Source organism: Euprymna scolopes, chromosome 15 (genome assembly GCF_053919585.1).
Source record: "Euprymna scolopes isolate OS-2025 chromosome 15, ASM5391958v1, whole genome shotgun sequence".
NCBI classification, from domain to species: domain Eukaryota; kingdom Metazoa; phylum Mollusca; class Cephalopoda; order Sepiida; family Sepiolidae; genus Euprymna; species Euprymna scolopes.
In genome coordinates this window covers 115319507-115336086 of record NC_136496.1, presented here as the reverse complement: position 1 = coordinate 115336086, position 16580 = coordinate 115319507, and the positions used below count along the sequence as shown (strand labels likewise).

The window sequence follows — 16580 nt, the reverse complement described above, 5'->3', positions numbered from 1 at the left end:
GTGATAGTGTAGCATCTGTTCTATTATAATGAGATTGTCCTCCCAGGCATTACCTTCTATCAGGGGGAGTGAGGGTACTGTACTTCAACAAGAAATTGTCACAGTTCATTAGCAAACTCAACATTTAAATTTTATATGCTGATATTCTATGCTTTTGGTATTGAGTTATATTTGAAAAAAAAAAAAAACTTTGAATTTAATTGTTCTAATTGACTGTAATTTGTAATTAACTTACCAAATGATTTATCTCATTACATCTTCAATTTGCACCCCCCTTCCAAAAACACTGAATAAACGAAAATAATTAAAAACATTACATTCTTCTGTTCAGTTATAAAATTAAACAAATTCATATCATTCGGATTTTTCGAACTACTGTTCTCATCTTGAGTGTTATCTGAATAACGTTTCGGTCGATGTAACCTCCAACCTCCTTCAGGTGCATATCTTCAAACTTGGGAATCTTTCTGTGGAATTCTGGAATGTGCACGGAATTTCGAATGGAACTTTCTATTTAATTCAATATGAATGTGTATTTTTTTATTCACTTCAGAGAGTAATGTTTTTCAACCGTTTTTTTTTGTTGTTGTTTTAGATTCAGTTTTTAACATTCAAGATGAAAACAGTAGTCTAAAGAATCCAAATCAGATGAATAATCAATCCTCATCTTCAAATTTCAGAACCAAAATACTCAAATTGTTTGCAAAAAAAAAAGTTTTTATTTGTTGAGCGTTTGTATAGTTATGTATATGAAGATTTGGGAATCTCCATTAATCTTCTATTTATCATTATTTGTGTCTTTTCAGAATTCATTCAAAAGCATTATGGACGCAGACCATATTACTGACGACAATTTGGTCGTTCGCCTTTATATCGTTAAAAATGACTGACAACATTCTGAAATACCTGTACGCCATGTTCAATTGTCTCCAGGTAAGTTGCTTCACAAATAAAACGGAATCATTTTTTTCAGTCATATTTAAAATTTGTTGTCATTTCTTTTAAAAGAATTATCAAGTGACAGATGGTGAATATTAAGATGCATCTTGGGAATTTAGAAAATAATATTTTAGTGGATTTTCAAACTGGCTCTTATTCCTGGACTAAGATTTTGGTTGGATTACATCTATATATAAACGTTAATTGCGTCAGTATATATATATATATATATATATATATATAGCTAAAAGTTCAAAATTATGAAAATAACAAAAAAAAAGAAAAGTTTATGCACAACTAATTTAAGTTATTTTTGCTTAAGCAGGAAATGGCATTCATTTCTCTCCATCAGGTCAGGCTTTTTGTGCGAAGTTGATTTGAAAAAAAAAAAAAGAAAAAGATCTTGTGACAAAATCGATTCCATTTTTGTGGCATTATTAACCGATTTTTCTCAGTATATATCATCCTAAATATGATTTTAAGATAAAAAATATTTTTCCAACAACATATATTGATTACCTGATAGAAACCGATTATTGTCAACTGAATACTGAGTATCGATAAATGTAAGTACACGTAAACTGCATGTTGCTTCACCATTGTTCAAACTTTAGGGCTTAAACTCCTAGAATGGTCAGCGACAGGGGGGTTTCTTATCAGATTCTAACAGAGGTGAGGCATCATGACTGCATTTCAGTTACCCTCATACCTGGTTTCCATCTTTTTCATTTAATTTCTCCCCTTGCTCGTCATTCATTGAACAGAGTCCACATGTGAAAATAGGTAGTGCATCTTGAGACTCATGTTGCAGCCAAGGTTTTGGTTGAGGTAACCTCCAACCTTCTTCAGGTGTACTTTGTCAAACTTGGAAATCTTTCTGTTGAACTCGGGAATCTGCATGTAATTGCAAACAGAACCTATATTTAATCTACAAGGGTAGCAGGATCTTGTTCCATCAGTCATGACAGGGTAAAAGTCTTAAGTAATTATCAATTGCATTTCGAGTGTCATTTGCAATAAGGATTGCAGCTTCAACCTGCAGAATCATTATGCAAATAACACTCGAGATGAGATCAGTAGTTCAAAGAATCAAAATAATAGAATCAATCCCCATCTCAAAAATTCAGAAATCTTTGAGCATATTTAATATCGTCTTATTAAATTATGTCTAATTTTAGTTCTTATTACATTTACAAAACTCTGTCCCATAGCCTTTTATTAGTTATAAATTTATGACTTGAATAAAACAAACTCTAAAGTATTTGTTCTTTACATTAAAATTATTTTTGATAAAATACTTATATAAGGTTCAGGATGAGAACAGATGTTTCTTCTCTTTCTCAATTTTCCCCGGGCAACGTCAGGACACGGATCTTATTTATTCTGTTATAACAGTATTCATGATTTTTTTTTTTTTTTTTTTTTACACTGTGATCACCACTTATCAAGGCCCGGAAGCCACTCAGGGATAAGGGTTATTGCAAGTACATTACGTTAGTGTGGAGATTTGATGAAGTGTTTACTTAAGGGGGCGGTTCATTAGGAATTTGTTAACATTAGACTTGAAGACATCCAAGTTGTAGTCCGGTGGGAAGCAGGCAGACGGAACAGAGTTCCACAGGCGTGCAGTTCTAAGAAAGAAGCTTTGTTCATGGAATCCTCGTTTTGATTTAGGCACAGTTTAAGCTGGGCATGAAAATAACAGTAAAAAACATGTTTGGATTAGTTTATTGCCTACTACTACTACTACTACTACTACTGCTACTACTACTAAAGTGGCGATTGAATTGCAAAGTAATTCCTATGAACGCTAAAATGCAAATGGCTATGATAGCTTACACTCTTTCCTTCTCTGTTTCGTTGAAATTCACTTTCCTCCTCTTTCCCTAAAACTAATAACTATAACATGAAGATCTTGAAGCAAAGTATTTTAAGCCAATTGAAATCTTTCCAAGCAACAATAAAGTAACACCTATACGTGAAAGTAATGGACCAGTGGGAACTTAAAAACTCCTAAATCGAAGAGATGAACGGCCCAAACTATTCAGACACTATTAGCCGCATCTGGACGAAAGAACTGAAAGTCTATTCAAGATCCCAACCCGGCAAAAGGACCAAGTAACTCGCTTATCCAATTTTATCAGCTCCAGCACCAAACGCACTAATACTGTTGCCAAATGTGTTGCAGCTACCATTACAAGCATAATTACTACTATATTCGCTACTACTACAACTATTACTATAACTCCCTCTGCTACTACTACTTCTACCACCAGAACAACTGTTACTATAACTACTATCAATGCTACCTTGCATCAATGTTCCCAATTACAGCACATCAACCATTCTGGAGAATTTATAAAAACGAAACCGAACATACCCTTTAAATCCTACTCTCGTGCTCCTTGACCGTATCACCGAGTAGTTTGTGTCCCGCCGTTCATCCCATCTAATCGAAATCGGGAATCAGAAAAATTGGAATATTTGAGGGTGTCGGAATATGAAAAAATTGCACCAATTTTTGTTGTAAGTTCCATAAGATAATTTGTTTTAAGTTCAGTCAGTATATCTTTGGGCATGCTGCTGATTCGGAGACAAGATACAACAGCATGTCCAGTGATATACTATCTGAACTTAAAACAATTTTCTTATGGAACTTAACAAGGAACATCCACCTTACTTACGACAAAAATGCTAGTTTTATTTTGGTGTCATAAACTTTCCCCTCCTCCCTATATTTTTGCTGATGCGGAGATTATGTTCCGAGACAAATCCTTTGTCAATTATTGTCAATTATAATTAAAATGAACATACACTCAAGTTGATTTTGTTCCTTTTGAAACTGATTGATAATTCACAATTATTATTTTTTTATTATATATATATATATATATATATATATATGAGATATTGAAAAGAGAGATACAAATAAACGATTCAAGATTGTGTAATTGTTTAATCGAGGATTTAATACTTACAAACTGGAAAACTAAGGCATGAATCCCCATTGGTTTCTGGCACTTCCGGTGTGTGAGGCTGGGTAAGTGGCTCGAGGAGAAGAAGGTGTTGAGGCCGACCGTTTGAGTCATGCAAATAAGTAATTGTCAAAAGTAAAGTAAATATTTAATATCGAAATTAGAATTGACGCATATTAAAAGTGAATCACTCGCAATAAAATTTCACCAAGCGAACAAGCAGACATTGATGTCTGCGCATGCGCGACCGAGACGAAAATGGCGCTGGGGGTGTGGATAAATTAATGGCGGAGAAATAAAACAAATATTTAATAGCAAACTTTTCAATCGCTTATTCGAAAATTACTTTTCTTTCGACTACATTATTTAATTTGAAGAGCAGCAGGCATCCTCGAACACACACTGAAAATTCCACATGTTTTAAAGAGTGCACTGCTAAAACCTGGACGGCTTTTGGTGAGATTAGAATGCAAGTTATTTTATTTGCATTCTCCACACGAGGTTAGACATATAAAGGAGAATATATTCAACGACATTTAAATATTCATTTAAATATCGTAGACTCCTTTATGATAAAAGAATAAAATAAAATGCAATACCCAAGAACACAACAAATAGCAATCGACTCGAGCACGGCATTTATATATATTAAAAAAATAGTTTTATTTAACGCAGTATTTTCTTTTTATTAGTGTGGAGTATTAACTCTCTTTTGTCTGGTAATCTGTTATGAAACTAGGAAGGTTAATGTTCATTAATATGGAATTAAAATCAATTATATATTTTTTTTATTAAGACAGGCTTAGAAATGTTTTGATGTAAGGAGCTACGTATAAACCCATATGTCTAATTAAAGAAAAAAATTTAGAAAAAGTCTTTCATTGCTACTTGCGTAAATAGAAATCCCTTGGTAAGGTATGTATACATTGAATCACCCCATCACGCGTATTTCCTGGTAAATAATTTTTACATCGAGTGATGGAATAAGGACAGATATTTCTCACTAAACTGATTTGATTTTCCCGCGCATACTGTATTTATACACGAAATTGCAACGCTCCTGGTACATGAGAAGACAGAAAATTAATACCCATAGAATTTACATGACTTTGGGGCAAAGCACGTAATAGGCACTCTGCTATCTATTTTCGTGGGCGAAAGGGTTTTTTTTTTTTTTACATCTAGCGTCTATTTTAAAACGTGAAATAATTTCAATTCAATTGAGTTATTTTACTTTAAACGTATATAGTGAATCTAGTCGGATGTGGGTTTAATGAGAGTGTTTCTGTGGAATGATCTGGATTCAAACTTGGCACAAACAGGTTTTCAGTCCGAATTGCTAGCCACTGTCATCTCCACTTAATTGCAAGTCATAATTAGTTTAAATGTATACAATTAAACAGACACAATTTATATATATATATATACTAGCAGGTCACCAGGTGTTGCTCTGATGAAAAATATGCTTAAATATTTTAATTTATGCAGATTGCATATGTATTATTATAAAATAAATCCTCTGATAAAATGAGGAATAATTTGCCCGCAAAAAGAAAATAAATAATGATAATGTAGTTCATTAAATTCCGTCTGTGTTTGTGTACAATATCACGTCAGCTGACGATGAATACCCTTGAAACTAACTACTAATTGACATTTTGCTTTTAAATATGCAAACGAAGAAGATTTGCGGCGATTTTAAATGTTACCTGTTCTTTTATCGTAAATTGAATTCGTTAATAAGAAAAAATTAAAATAAACTGGTAAGGTACACCCGGGCTTGAACACGGAATAATTCGATCTGTAGTCGAATGCTCTACCATTGAGCTATGTTTCCAGATTTAAAAAAATCTGATTTTTATCTAACAAGAAATTATTTAGATTTTATTATCTCCCTTGCCGGTGTAACCTAAAAAAAATCACTGTAAAAATTATTTTTTATCTATAAGAAAGACTATTTTTAGGATTGAATTTTTTTGATTTTTAATACTTATCGGATGAATTTCTGTACAAAATATACCTAAGACCACTACGAGACATATAAATTACCTTTGCATGAAATTTGCAAAAGATACGCTTAACCGTTTCGGAACATATAGGGAAAGAACTCACGCACACTCAAAGTGACTTTTATATAATAGTAGAGATAAAGATATAAATACATGTGCTAGAACGTTTTCATCCTAAATGTTACTCAATCATGCACAATGTAAAAAATATGCATTAATAGAACAGAGCAAAATTTAACTGAAATTAATCATTTAACAAAATGAATAATGAATTAATGGAAGTTCGTTTTTAAGAGAATATGCAAATTAATTACCCTTTTTTAGTCGCTTGCATATCCATGATTGAATATATTAGGAAGTTCGTTTTAATAATTTTAAATAGAAAAGGAAAGCTTTTAATAACAATCCCAGTGTGATGAAAAACTCAAATTTATATAGATAAAAGTGAACGTCTCTGAACGATCTCTACCAAACTACTCTTTCAATTTTTAGTCTACACACTTAAAACTTGATATATACAGGATTTGGACTTGAAGAACAAATCTGCTTTGATTTTTAACTGATAAAAGTAACTGATAAGGAGACAAAATCGAAAAAAAAAATTGGAACTTGGCAGGCATAAGTTGACTGAATCTGTTACACACAAATATACATTCATATCTTTAATAACGAATGTTTTTATATGGACTTAGATCAGAGAGTGATGAATAAGGCTGGAGAGCTACATGTTTTGGTACTGATTATAGCTGATGACACCCAAATCATATTGGGTACAATATAATAATCAATAGAGTATTGGTTCTATGATAATAAATACGAAATCTACATAAATTAAAATATTTTGAAGCGTATTTTATGACTGGGCCATGCTGGACGGCCACTATTCTATATTGGGTGCAATATAATAATTGGCTCCATAATAATAGATACGAAATCTGTATAAATTTAAATATCATATTTAAGCGTATTTTACAACCGAGCCACAACGCCAGTCGACCTGCTAGTGCGCATACGGGCGTCGATTTCATGGACGAGTGGGAGAACTGCCGACTGTCAACACGACGGTTCTAGGTTCAATCCTTGGCTTGGGAGAGATGCTAGTCTAGCGGCAATGATGAGTTGTGATACAACGAAACAGGACTGTATGTCGATGACTACAAATATATATATATATATATATATGTATATATATATATATATATATATAAATATAATGAGCAAACAGTTAATAAAACATGTTAAAAAACACGTTGAAAAAGAGTTAAAAACATATTTAATCTGAAAAGGAAACACTTGATAAGTGGATAGTCCTTAATCCGCGGAGTTTCAAAGAAATACTTTCCTTCTCATCAGAGGGTAGGAATTAGCAAAATGCGGGATCGGATTTTGCATGCAAAAGTATTTGATGAAACTGCAAGTAAGTCAAAGATCTTACTTGATAACAAAAAAGTGAAGCAGAGGGAATATGGTGAAGAAAAAGGTGATTACACATGAATGGATAGTCTGGTGAAAGGTAAATAATCCAATGACGGTAAAATCCAAAAATATAACTCGAAGAAAGTTAATTGAATTTCCATTCGCACAAGTAAAATCCAAGGAAATCACGTAATTGGAAGATAGCCCCCCCCCCAAAATATCCAAAAGGCCGAAATCCATGGAATAATTCACAAATATGTACAAGGAAAAGGGGGAAAAATTCCAATAATATTAATAAAAGAAAAATAAGATATGTTTTTCATATGACTGCCGAGACATAATGTAAATAAGAAAAATCAGGGAAGAAGATGAAAAATTTATATATATATATATATATATATATATATATATATGTGTGTGTGTGTGTGTGCGAGGTGCTGCAGCAAAATCTGACACTTGAAAAAAAGTAAATGAAATTTCAGAGATGCTAAGAGGCATAGTAAATCCTTTATAACATCGCCGGTGGACGCCCCCCCCCTACAACTTCTAACAAGGCAAACAAAATGTGGCTGCTCAATAACGTTCCTCACCATTGATCGCCGAACTTGTGCTCGATCTTCCCACTCGACTTCAACATTCTTGACTATTTCTTCTAGGAGGTGATTAAGGCATGGATAAATAAGCACACCAATAATACAGTCGAATAATTAAATATTTTCTCCCTTCATTTAAAAAAAATAGACAAAAAATGGACGTGAATCGGCAAAAAATGAACCGGTTGCACCTACTATAGGATTTAGCCCTGACCAGTTACATAGCTTCTTTCAAAGGAGGAAGTTTACAGGGAACATCAATTTATAGCAAACATCACATACATCTCGGACATGGAAATAGGACATGTTGTACCTAGCATTTCCAAATGGTTATCTATTTTGTAATTGCCAGGCTCCACGTTGCTTAACTTCAGTTATCTAATGAGGACGGGTGTATCCAAGCAACACAAAATGGCCAAAATATACTGAATGAATGATGCAAAGTATACAAAACTGAGTTAGATTAAGTGTCTGAGAGATAAATTAATTTTTCGGTCTTTTTCCTCTTCTGGTAACGTAGGATCACATCTATATGACGACTTTAATGTCCATAATGAAAAGTGGTTAGTCTACTTTAACAAGGTTGATGATAAACAAGGTTTTTGTCCAGATTTTACATTTGCTTATGAGATGACTTAGACTGTTGGAAACCCCGCTCACATATTAAAATTAACGCATTGCAAGCTTTCTTGATCTTTCTTCACAACTTACTCTGCACGGTACAACACTTCTGTCTCCTCTGGGTTCCTCCGATCACTCAGTTGTCTTGATTAAGATCAAATCTTAATTCAGGGATATCCTTTTCCATTGTATGTATTGATACTCGAGGAAAGTAGAGCGGTAGCCCTTGATATATCTAAGGCTTTTGACAGGGTATGGCACGATGGTCTTCTAAGGAAAATTAGATCATATGGAATCACTGGAAGAATTCATAATGTAATTAAATCCTTCTTAAGTAATAGAAAAATCAAAGTTGTCCTCGACGGACCTACATCCAAACAATATGACATAAATTCAGGAGTACCTCAGGGGTCTATCCTTGGACCTCTATTATTCCTGATAGTCATAAACGACCTCCCTGATAAAATTGTTTCGGAGATGGGTATATTTGCCGATGACACCACTCTCTATAACAGATATGAGGGGAAAACAAATGAACACATATCCAAGGAAATGGCAGAAACACTAGAGGATGACCTCCAATCCATAGTGGAATGGGGACAAAAATGGTTGGTCACATTCAATGCTGCTAAGACTAAGCTTGTTTCCTTCAATAACTACAAGAAACCTTCTCTACCATCAATAGCAATGCCCAAGAACACATTGCCTGAAAGTACTTCTTTTAAACTCCTCGGCCTAACGTTTACAGGGAATATGAACTGGAATAGATACATTGAGAGCATTGCCAAGGCTGCTGCAAGGAAGGTTGGCTCCCTCTACCGTGCTAGAAAACTACTTACGCCTGACAGTATCCTATACCTCTATAAGGCAACCATTCGCCCATGTATGGAGTACTGTTGTTACATCTGGGATGGCGCATCTGCTGCTTGTCTCTCGCTCCTGGACAGGGTTCAAAAAAGAGTCGCCAACCTGATAGGTCCTGAACTGTCATCTAGGCTTCAACCTCTGTCTCATCGACGAGATGTTGCATCCCTCTGCCTGTTCTACAAATACTTTAAATGTGAATACTCTGACGAACTGCAAACACTTGTACCTCCCCGACGTAACTACCCCCGACAAACCCAACAAGCTACTAAGTCTAATCCCTTCACAGTAGAGATCCCTAGGTGCAAGAAAGCCTTTTACTCCAATAGTTTCTTCCCCAGAACTGCAGGTCTTTGGAACTCCCTTCCGGGATTCTGCTTTCCGAACTGCAATAATATGCAGAAGTTCAAGTGTAATGTTAACAAACATCTTTCTACTCTTCTCCCTTCATAATGACCCCGCTAATTAAGTCCCTAATAGTAGCCCCCTGCTTCAAAGTGGCACTGTGCCTTGTTTGGGGTAAAAATTGAATAATAAAAAAAAAACAACTTATTACGACAGTTTCGGATCTTTCACCACTGAAATTCTTCACATATCTATTAATCGCTAGTATTGGGAGATTTATACCCTCTAAAACAGTTCCAACAGCCAAGTTTATTTCCCAGAACTTCTCATCTATGGATAACAGTATCATGGAACTGCTTCTCAATTGACTACAGCACGTTAATTTTTAAGTCTAATATAAACAAATGTTTGTGAAGCCGTCTTTTTAAATAACCAAAGTCTACCCGTTCTACTAAATCATTTTCAATCTTCTCAGAATATTATTCATCATCGAAATAGCAACGTCATTATCTTTATGATTACTGTCTCAACTTCACTCCCGGTTGCCCCTCTTTATGTCAATATTGTGGATATCCTCTTTGTAACGTCGAATCTCTCGTCGGCAACTTGTGGCTTTGGAAGGTCACTAAGAAAAACACTGACACGAAGAGGAGTTAGAAAAGATAAAAGATATTACAACAAAAAGCAATATATACAAGAGCAACTGTCGTAGTAAGTATCGCCAAGACGACTGACTATGGAAGTACACTGACCGATATTTATCTCTCTCTCAGCGCGAGAGGATGTGACACAAGGTCGGAAGGTGGAAAAATGAGTTAGTGCTCCAAGAACACTTCAGCACTGGAAAAATATGCCCGAGTAGCCGCGTTGTCATTCCCCGGTGATGGCACCTCAGGCAACAAGCGATAAACTTGCTCTTTCTAAAATCTGGAAGGTAATACCTGGGAGAGTGGACCTCAGAGTTTTACAGCACATTTTGCATCAGCTCGACAGTAAAAAGTCCATTGAAATGACCAAGTTTCTGTTGGATTGATTGTCGAGTTTGGAACCTCGACTTACGTGGACAGTGAAAATACACTGACCATTCCGAGAGTCGTACCGCTCGGTCTATTTGTACAGTTAGGAAGATTTCATCTTTTAGTGTATGGATGAGTCCCCATAATAGTTAAGAATTTTTTTTTCTTAATAATAACATTATTATTTAGAAAAGCCTTTTTTAATATAGAGAGGGGGGGGGGCTCCTTTACCTATTCTGGACTTTCACTTTAGAGGACTATTTTTCATTTTGTTGTAATACATGCGGTGGTGCTTGACTTTGGACCGTGTTGGTATGAGTGTCAATCAGGCGGATGAGGATTTCCGGTGCCAGGTTGCCGTAAAAAGTGGCTTCATAATCTGGGGCTGTGCAGCTGATTTGTGTCATCTTCGATGTTTCTGGATATCTTTGGCCATAGTTAAGTGCAGTTTACTTTTTGTCGTGTTGCAATGACCAAGGTTTTAATGGATACCTGAATAACAGAAGAAATACAAGAGCGTGTTATTCACACGTAGTGAAGATACACATAGCAAGAAACACCACATGTATTACAACAAAATTAATAATACCCCTCTACACCTAACGTAAGAAATCAATCAAAAACGAATAAGAAACCGGAATTGAAAACGAAACATTAATTGTAAAGATAATCATAAATCCTTATTCTCGAATGGCCTTTGGCCTTTATAAACGGTAACTCATTGATATAAAAATACATAAAGTAGAAAAGCCAACTATTTATCATCTGTATCTTAATACCGTAATACCTTTAACGTATGTACATCTGTTACGATTTCAAGATTATACATTATTCGATCGGGAGATCCTATTTATTAAAAAGGAGGATAGAATGTGATAACATATTACGAACATTAAATTAGCGTATTTATATACTAATTTATATAGTAATTTATATACTAATTTAATGTCCTTTTTAATAAATAGGATCTCTTGATTACTAAAAACGCAATATAAAAAATAAAATAAAATGATATCACTTTTGGGTCGTACGTGAAATTGAAATACACCTTCTTAGTTTTCTGGTTAGGCTCCAAGGGTAGTATCTATTTTGTTTAAAGATGCCTTGATATTGTAGGGTTTCCGTTCGTGCCAATCAAAATATGTCATATACTCCTATAAGGATATTTGGGGATAAACCGTAATAACCAGATATATTCTGACACTACATTAACCAATTACTTCGATGAATACTTTTACAGTTTTAACAAAAGGGCTACAAATACTTGGTTTTTTGGCCAAGATCAAAGTGTCGTGTTACCACCATAGGCATGGCACATGCGGTACTGGGTCCTACGGAGCCCATCCCGCTAGGTTAGACAAATAAAAAGTAAAGAGACTCTTGACTGGTGGTACAAATGAGATCCTGTCCCTCGACTTTTTGTCTATTTTTTGGCACTAGAGAACCTTCCGAGGCTACCCTACCACTACCCCCACCTATCTTTTTGTTTTATCATCCCCTGATCAACCCCTACTCGAAGGTCGCCACCAAATATATTCCCCCCTTTTGTTTTTAACAATCTATTTATTTTACTCCCAACACCCGATATGAAGTCTTCCCAATCCCCATTAGGGATCTGCCCGCTTGTTTTCGGTGCCCCGGAAAACAGTAGGCGATCTAACTACTTAGATTAGCTTAGGGAGGGACCTTACTAACAATGCACTAGGGAATTTTATTTTTTGTACATTTTTCCTATATATCCCACTCCCCAACACGAACTATTTTTCTTCCAAATTCAAGAACTTTTTATTTTTTCCAATGAATTGAACTTTTTCACACACACACACACACACACACACATTTTAATATTAAAAAAAATGCGCACACACACATACAGAAATTGTATATATATATATATATCCTTTTTGTAAAAACGCTGGGGTTTTCATTAGTTAGCTTTAGATTCCACAGAGTGAATGAGGTATTGTGGTAAATGTTGCCAGTCAAGAGTAAAGTCGCCACAGACGCCATTTTTACTTTAGTTATAAAGACCCTGCAACAACTCCCCTCCCCAGATCTTATAGGGCCTTGTGCCTAAATTTGTTTTGTCTCTTGGAGAATTTACTTTTTTAAATGTTTTAATTTTATATTGGAATTTTTTTTAATTGTAATTTTTTCTTTAAACAAAATAAATTAAATATAAAGATCAAAGTGTAGTATCTGCTCCAACAGATACTGCAAGCAAAGACCATATGTGGGGAAAAACCCAACTAATATAATCTTGGTCAATGTAGGGGCAACCCTTCATACCAATTGTCACTATCCAGCTCCCATTTCCCACCCATCGGGAGCTGGTTCCCTTTTCCGTCCCCCTCCCTCTCTCTCCACATTAAAAAACGGCATTGTGCCTAATTTGCTCAGTGGGGAAGCAAATAAATACTTCAAAGTGTAGTACCTGTTCTTCAGATGCTGCACTTCCATTTCTTGTTCTCTTTCGGTGGAGGAGCAGTCCTTTCTGACTAAGATAATTTTTATTTTTGTACCTTTTCTCCACGTTAAAAAACGACCCTAGTGTCTAACTCTGTCCCGTGGGGAGGCATTGTAAATAGGTACAATAATATCGTGAGGTCTCCATTCACGCTGAACGTCCACATAATTCCCACCAGCAATATACTACATATTTAAGATGCCGTTGTGGAATTTCCTCAGACCCTGCTTGTACATATAAATATTAAAATGTTTGAATATTTAAAGATTAATGTTGAAACTGACAAAATCGACATTTTGATGAGAAATGGTGTCGTCCTACTTAATATTTTTGTAATTCCGAATTATAAAATAAAAATAAAATTGATTAATTTTTTAAAATGAGTTTTTTTTTGTGGTGATGGGCGTGAAGTGGGGGTGCTGATATTTGTTAATCAAATATGACATTGATGAATTTCTTATAATTTTGCCAGTTTCACGAAGCCAAACTAATTTATTTACTTATAAAAAACCACGCAATGAAAAACGGTGATCAATTTTATATATAAATACTAAGCAAATAAATTTGTCACCACTTAGATTCAAATTGATCTCAACGCACGCACATTCTTACATACGCAATGATACAGAACATAGCTATGTGTGTAATATATACACTTCACAGCATACTTTGGAAAACATTTATTGTTTGTGATATATACATATACTAGCAGGGACTCACGACGTTGCCCAGGAATGAATGCTGATCGACGAATGTTCCATCGTCTCATACTTTTTCAAGCAACGTCGCAGCTCACAAAAGCAATGAAAGCCAACAAACCGGATATCCAAGACTAGAGTTTTACCCTCATTTGGGCTCATCAGTTAGACACATCCAAACTCGGGATTCGAAACCCGAATCTCTTGCATATAAGGCAAGTACTCACACAAGAGAATCGAACTAACACAGATCAAGCAAACCAAAATCTGACTATGGAATAGACCTACTTCGTTTCAAACAACTGGTGTATATATATATATATATATATATATATATATATATATATATATATATATATATATATAATGTACACACAAGCGGCAAAAAGAAAGTCCACCATTGTAATTTTTTCAAAAACTGCAAATTTAGACTAAATTTGATGTAACGGTTTAAACAAACTATACCTCATTTGATTGGCCTTTTATTCTTCTACTAGCATGAGTGTCCGGCGTTGCCCGGGTGTTTGGAGGTGTGTGTTGAGCAAAAAAAAAAAAAAAAAATAGTGGTAGTAGGAAGGCAGGCTCGAACCCGTACCATGAAGGAGGAAAAGAACAGGAAAAAACGTGACGTCTTTGCTGTTACGACCACCGCCAAACCGGAAGTGACGTAGGTTTAAATTAAGGCTAGACAATCGAACGGGGAGGATGACTTTCGAAAATATCCGCGAAAAAAGCAACCCCTCCCTGTAGAAAAGTGCCCAGTTGAAGGTGAAGAAATGAATATTTTTAACCAATTTTTCGGTATTTGTCGTCTGAAGGGCCGACCTTCAAGGCGATACTGATCTTGTGAAAATCTGTCGCTTCTGTCGAAAGTTTTAGGCAGACATGCAAACATACATACATAGATTTAATAGATTTATATATTTGTAGCTCAAATTTTCGACCCAACCGATTAAAAAGCTTGCCCTATCTATGAATACGTTTTATGTAAAATTTCAAGTGTTTGCCTTTAGTAATTTGGTAGAGACCGCAGAGGTCAATTTTTTTTAACTTTGACCCCTATTATGACCCCTTAACATTTGTTTTAGGCTCAAATCAAGTTATTAAGTTAGATCCATGTCCAAGGAACCTATATCTAAAATTTAATGTTTCGATCCCAAATTGGCGGAGGAGTTTGGTAGAGTTCTTAAAGGTCAAATCGTTGAACTTTGACCCTTAACAGCCAAATTTTTCCCAAATCTCACTACCCTGTATATCAAATTTCGAGTCTGTAGATTGAAAACTGACGGAGTTATTGTGTAGGGAAATGTACACAGACAGACACTTTCATAGATAAGTTTACGTGTTTATATTTGACTTTTAATTGAAATATTCTTGTGTTCACGACAATTTAAAAAACTAACTTCAAATTGACGAGGCAAAAAGAAAGTCCGCAGCAACAAATTCGCTTAAAACCAGCTTAAAATATCGCCCCTAAATCAGTTTAAAACATCCACCAATAGGCAACAAAGCATCTCTAATCGTAATTGTTGTTGTTCCAGGTTATACAACGTAGCATTTAGTCTATATGTCACGAATTTCTCTTAGTGATCGTCAGGAGCTCATTAATCTTCACCTTTCTGGTTTATCCAATTGAGAAATCAGCCCCAGATTGAAATGTGATGAGAAAACTGTATGAAAGACTGTGCAAAAGCACCAAAACACTGGCAGTGTTTGTGATGCCCCTCAAACTTAAACTGGTCGTACTAGAGTTACTTCTAACAGGGAAGACAATGCTGTTAAGATCCACAGCCTAAGAAACAGATTTGAATCCAACAACAGTGTAATTTTGTTAAAAAGTGCTCTCTTTCTACTGTCAAGAACAGATTATAGGAATTTAATTTGCAAGGATATGCTGCAAGACGCAAGCCAATGATTTCTGCAAAAAGCATCATCATCGTCGTCATCAGCAACAGCTTAAGTGTTGTAAACTAACTTTCATTTAAAAATTTTGAGCCGTTAACAATGCAAGCCTGGTGAATTCTGTCTTTGTTGGATATATTAATGTAAAAACAAATATATATATAAAACATGCATCTGACGGTTATCTGGTGACCATACCAATCGCATCTAATTGACAAGCAAAGGAATGTCACGCAGTCAGAGTATTATATATTACATTAGCATGAATAAATGTCTATGAAATAGGTTACATTACATTTTTTTTTTCCAAATCCACAATGTGTATGTTCCGCATTTAGCGGCTGGTGGTGGCCTGATGTGTGTCTGCAAGTATCTTTCGACAAGAAAAATTGCGGCTGTTAACGTTACCAGTTATCTAGCACCTACTTGTCATTGGATTCTGACTGTGGATGCTCAAAGAGTGATACATCTGTCGCACAAGCATTTATTATTGCGATCTTTACAAGTCCTGTAGCAATAGAGGCGAAACGACGTCTATAGATCAAGTTGAAAGTATGTAGTCACAAATCGCTGCTGGTTTTAAGGGACACGAACTAGTTTTATGGTTTTATTTGGCCACTGAGCAGCCTTTTTAAGAGACAGTGCTTCTCACCCAGATCAGAAAAGGTGACCTAAAAATCATCCGTTCCTATTTTCAGCTCGTCAGTTATCGGTGGATGCCGGTTATTCATTTCT

At 35.2% G+C, this 16580-nt stretch overlaps 1 protein-coding gene across 2 annotated transcripts in view; it reads left to right on the top strand.

Annotated features, from left to right (window-relative positions):
* Nucleotides 1–16580, top strand: part of LOC145294078 (adhesion G protein-coupled receptor L1-like) — a 1162895-nt gene that overhangs the window by 991656 nt on the left and 154659 nt on the right. For both annotated transcript variants that reach the window (XM_080141133.1, XM_080141131.1), the window contains one exon: nt 807–933. In XM_080141133.1, the coding sequence (XP_079997259.1) occupies nt 807–933 (127 nt within the window). The remainder of the gene's footprint in view (nt 1–806; nt 934–16580) is intronic.